Source organism: Jaculus jaculus, chromosome 4, assembly GCF_020740685.1.
Source record: "Jaculus jaculus isolate mJacJac1 chromosome 4, mJacJac1.mat.Y.cur, whole genome shotgun sequence".
Lineage (NCBI taxonomy): Eukaryota > Metazoa > Chordata > Mammalia > Rodentia > Dipodidae > Jaculus > Jaculus jaculus.
The window spans coordinates 51,739,932-51,744,553 of record NC_059105.1 but is presented as its reverse complement, the minus strand read 5'-3'; the positions used below and the strand labels follow the sequence as shown (position 1 = coordinate 51,744,553).

The following is a 4,622-nucleotide window of genomic DNA, read 5'->3' as shown; positions in this document are numbered from 1 at the left end:
AAGAGAAGCGTGTAGATTGATGTATGATAATAAGTCCTGTGTGACATAGGACATTTTGTAAGGAAATGAAGATCCGGGGTGCAGAATGAAGATCATGAAGAATTGTGGCCAGGCAGAAAGAAGATGACATCATGGAACTAACCTAGAGAAGTTCAAGGGCCTTTGTTCACTCAGTCTTCTAGCAATTTCTATCTTTGGAGATAAGGATGCTACCTTCACCAGGTACAGGGAGTACATTTTCACATTAGGAACTGACCTGCATCAAGGGAAGATGAAAATCCCTTCTTGGATTTTATGACCCTTTTTAGGGGAGGGAAGGACCAACAGGCTTGGAAATTTTTCTCAAATTCCTTCAAATTAAAATATTTAGTGTGCCAATTTTCAAGAATTATGGATAGTATATGCAATGTCTTAAAGAAAATATTTTTCAGAAAATTTAGTTCAGTCTAAAATTTTGGACTGGAGAAATGTTAAAGGTGCTAGCTTGCAAAACCTGCCAACCTAGATTCAATTCCATAGTGCCCCCATAAATCCAGATTAACAAAGTGGCATATGCATCTAGAGTTCATTTGCAGTGACTGCAGGTCTTGACACTCCTGTACACACTCTTTCTCAGCTTCTTTCACTCTCATTTCTAATAAAAAAAAACATTTTTATTTATTTCAGAGACAAAAAGAGGCTTCCTTTCACTATAAACAAACTCTAGACATATGTCCCACTTTGTGTATCTGGTTTTATGTGGATACTGGGGAATCAAACCCAGGATGTCATGCTTTGCAAGCAAGTGCCTTTAGTCCCTATGCCACATCCCCAGCCCTAATTAAGTTAATTTGATTTTGTAGAATATATTTTCTGAAGATTCCCATACTCATAGAACTTTACACATTCAAAACGAATGTTTTAAGGTTTCTTGATGGACTTTTAAAAGTATTTCAGGCCATGTTTTATATGGTGACTGCTTGATATATTTTGTTAATCTAGAAAGAATTTAATTACCTTGATGTGACAAGTATTTATGAAATTATATTGGCTTACATTTTGTAATATGTGACATATGATTTGCTAAATTATATTGATTTTTCTCTTATTTTGTCAGACTGAGCTATTGATGTATGCATTATTATGCTCAAAACTTTAAAAACTAATGGTATCTCTAAGGCCATATAGGTGGCTATATACTAAGTTGGGAATTGGTCCCAAATTTTATCACTTGACTCTAGTATCAATACCTATAGCTACTACCATGGCTAGAACATAACCTTATTTGATAAGATATTGTCTGTAAATATAAGCTTTCCAAATCAAAAGATTTTTTTAATGAGGCTGGAGAGATGGCTGAGCAGTAGCGAGCACTTCCTGGGGAGGTATGAGAACTGAGGATGTGGGAGAAACCAAGTAGTTAAATCCTCTGAACTCCCACAAACAGCTGTGTTTGGCCATGTGTATCTGTAATCCCTGTCCTATACAGGAGCAGAGATCCAAGTATTCCTGCAGATGAAAAGTGACCTCCAGGATCAGTAAGAGACCCTGGCTCAAATAACAACTATTGGAATAGCCTGCCCACCACCAAGTAGGGCACTCAGGCAGGTTATTTCATGAGGGGCAGCATAGATGTGCATACACCACACCTCCCCCACCACATTACACAGCATGCACACATACACACCACATTCCATACACTCACACACATAAGTAAACACTTTAAAGTATAATCTTATGATTGATGTGTTAAGATTTTCATCCAGTGACTTCCTGATTGTAACAAATGAACAAAAAGACCAGCAAAAGAGGATCACTATGTTGAGTCTTCTTCCCATGCACTCATCTCCCATACACTTCTAATTCAGTCATTTGAGTGTTTTTTTAATTTTTATTTTACTTTTTTATTTTTTTGGGAGGGAGCGTTTCTGAAGTAGGGTCTCACTCTAACTCAGGCTACCTGGAATTTACTATGTAGTCTCAGGGTGGCCTCAAACTCATGGTGATCCTCCTACCTCTACTTCCCGATGTTTTTCTTTTCTTTTCTTTTTTTTTTTTTTAACTTTTCTACTTCTTGATTCTCATTACAACAACTGCTAAACAAATAAAGTTACTCTTTTTTCTAATGTTAATAATAATAACATCAGTTCACTATAAATAAAATCTACCCCAGTGTAAATGTGTCAATTTAAAAGAAGGCTGAGATAAAGGTTATTAATAACACTGTTTACTAACCATTTTCCATTCTGTACCATCAAGGGGAAAATGCCAACCAGATGCCACATCATGATTCTCTGGAGTTTTTCAGAGGTACAAGGGTCAGTCATGGAACTGCACAAGTGGATGAGTCTGGCAGAATAAACTCAGGTCAAATTAAAAGAATGACCTTCATGACATTTTTCATGCCTAATGTACTAAGTTCACATTACCTTTTGTCATTTATTCTCATTATATTTAATAAGTAGAAATTGTAAATTCTATGTACATCTCAAAACAAAACCATTTATCTTAAAATAGCAAAGCTACTAGGCAGGTGACTAATGAAAGCATTTTGTCATTGTTCATGGAAAGCTTGTCTGGCATCTGTTATTTTTGTTTGTTTTATTTTCTACATATGTTCAGTTTGCTTTAGATGCACCAATGTAAACAGAAAGATGCTTACCTCACAGCATCTTCTGGAGCTAATTCAGTCTACCAAGGAAACAAAAACTGTCTGACAAAATCAGGGACTTCCACTTCACAAACACAGTGGTCTAAGATTCAATAATTCGTATGTTTTATTCTTAACCTGCTTAACTGGAAAATTGAGAGAAAAATTAAAGGAAATAAACTAACTTACTTTTATTATAAAGTTTATTCAGAGTTTCTAGGCAGATAAACGCTGCTGAATGCCAGCTACTTGTCTACATGCTAACCTGCTGGTGACAAAGCTGAGTTCATTGCTTTTTTAAATGGAATAGCATTTCCAGAGGGAAGAGCACAATGTCTAGGTACCGAGATTTTTAAGTATCCCTTCAAGCCTGTTATTCAGTGTGGAAATATGCTTAGAACTAGTTAAGGTGGTGTAACCATTTACAATCAATGTGCTCAGCAAGGTAAAACTAACCAGGAGTGTGCATGCTGTTTAGTGATTTTCCATTGAAGAGATAATGTAGTCTTTTTGTAAAATTTTAAGAATAAATAATGAAATAATTTTGCAAATTTTCGTTCCTGAACATTTTATTCCTGGAATTGTGAAGTTAAACTGATGAAGAAAGCAGAATAATAATATCATATTGTCCCTGGTATGATTCCGTCCTACGCGTCTAGTGCGAGGCGCCGTTAGTTAGTTGTCTCCGTCAGTCTCCTCACACACCCCCAAAGTGTGTGCCACCCCCCATGGAAGATTCAATGGACATGGACATGAGCCCGCTGAGGCTTCAGAACTACCTTTTCAGTTGTGAACTAAAGGCTGACAAAGATTATCACTTTAAGGTGAATAATGATGAAAATGAGTACCAGTTATCATTAAGAACGGTCAGTTTAGGGGCTAGGGCAAAAGACGAGCTGCACATCGTTGAGGCAGAGGCAATGAATTATGAAGGCAGTCCAATTAAAGTAACACTGGCAACTTTGAAAATGTCTGTACAACCAATGGTTTCTCTTGGGGGCTTTGAAATTACACCACCTGTGGTCTTAAAGTTGAAGTGTGGTTCAGGGCCTGTGCATATTAGTGGACAGCAGTTAGTAGTTGTGGAGGAAGATGCAGAATCAGAAGATGAAGAGGAGGAGGATGTAAAACTCTTAAGTATGTCTGGAAAGCGATCTGCACCTGGAGGTGGTAACAAAGTTCCACAGAAAAAAATAAAATTTGCTGCTGATGAAGATGATGATGAGGATGAAGATGATGATGAAGATGATGATGATGATGATTTTGATGATGATGAAGCTGAAGAAAAAGCTCCAGTGAAGAAATCTATACAAGATATTCCAGCCAAAAATACACAAAAATCACACCAAAAAGGAAAAGACTCAAAACCCTCAACACCAAGATCAAAAGGTCAAGAAGCCTTCAAAAAACAGGAAAAAACTCCTAAAACACCAAAAGGACCTAGTTCTGTTGAAGACATTAAAGCAAAAATGCAAGCAAGTATAGAAAAGGCACATTGAACAGTCCTGGGCACTACTGGTAAATAAAACCCAAAGATGGGGAAAGAGGAAAAGGAGAAACAAATCTAGTCCAAACTGAGTATCAACAACAATCCAGACTGAAGTCTTCTATTTTAATCTCATTCCCCTTTCCACATTCCCTTGCAGAATGTAGCCTTTTAACAAAAACATTTTTCTTTGACTCAATGTGATTCAGTGAAGCTTACTGCTTACTCCTACTGTGGATATGCTTCATCTATAACTGTTTTAATTACCTCTGTATCTGCTTAGCTGTTCAATGAATGCTTGAGTGAACAAAAAAACAAAAAATAATATCATATTGATATAGAAATAAGTTGTGTAGGTAATTTTTATTCTCTTATCACTACAAAATTAAGAATAACACACATCATTAGGGAATATTATCTGTGAGCTGAAACTCCACCTGTGACTCCACTGTCCATTCCAGTGCTTTTGCTTCTGGTACAGACTTAGTTATCTAAATGATGGATCTC

At 36.6% G+C, this 4,622-nt stretch overlaps 1 protein-coding gene across 1 annotated transcript; it reads left to right on the top strand.

Annotated features, from left to right (window-relative positions):
• The first annotated feature begins 3,357 nt into the window (after window positions 1–3,357).
• Window positions 3,358–4,364, top strand: LOC101599865 (nucleophosmin-like). Its single transcript, XM_045147904.1, has one exon. The coding sequence runs from the start codon at window positions 3,358–3,360 to the stop codon at window positions 4,126–4,128; it is 771 nt and encodes a 256-aa protein (XP_045003839.1). The 3' UTR covers window positions 4,129–4,364.
• The last annotated feature ends 258 nt before the right edge of the window (window positions 4,365–4,622 follow it).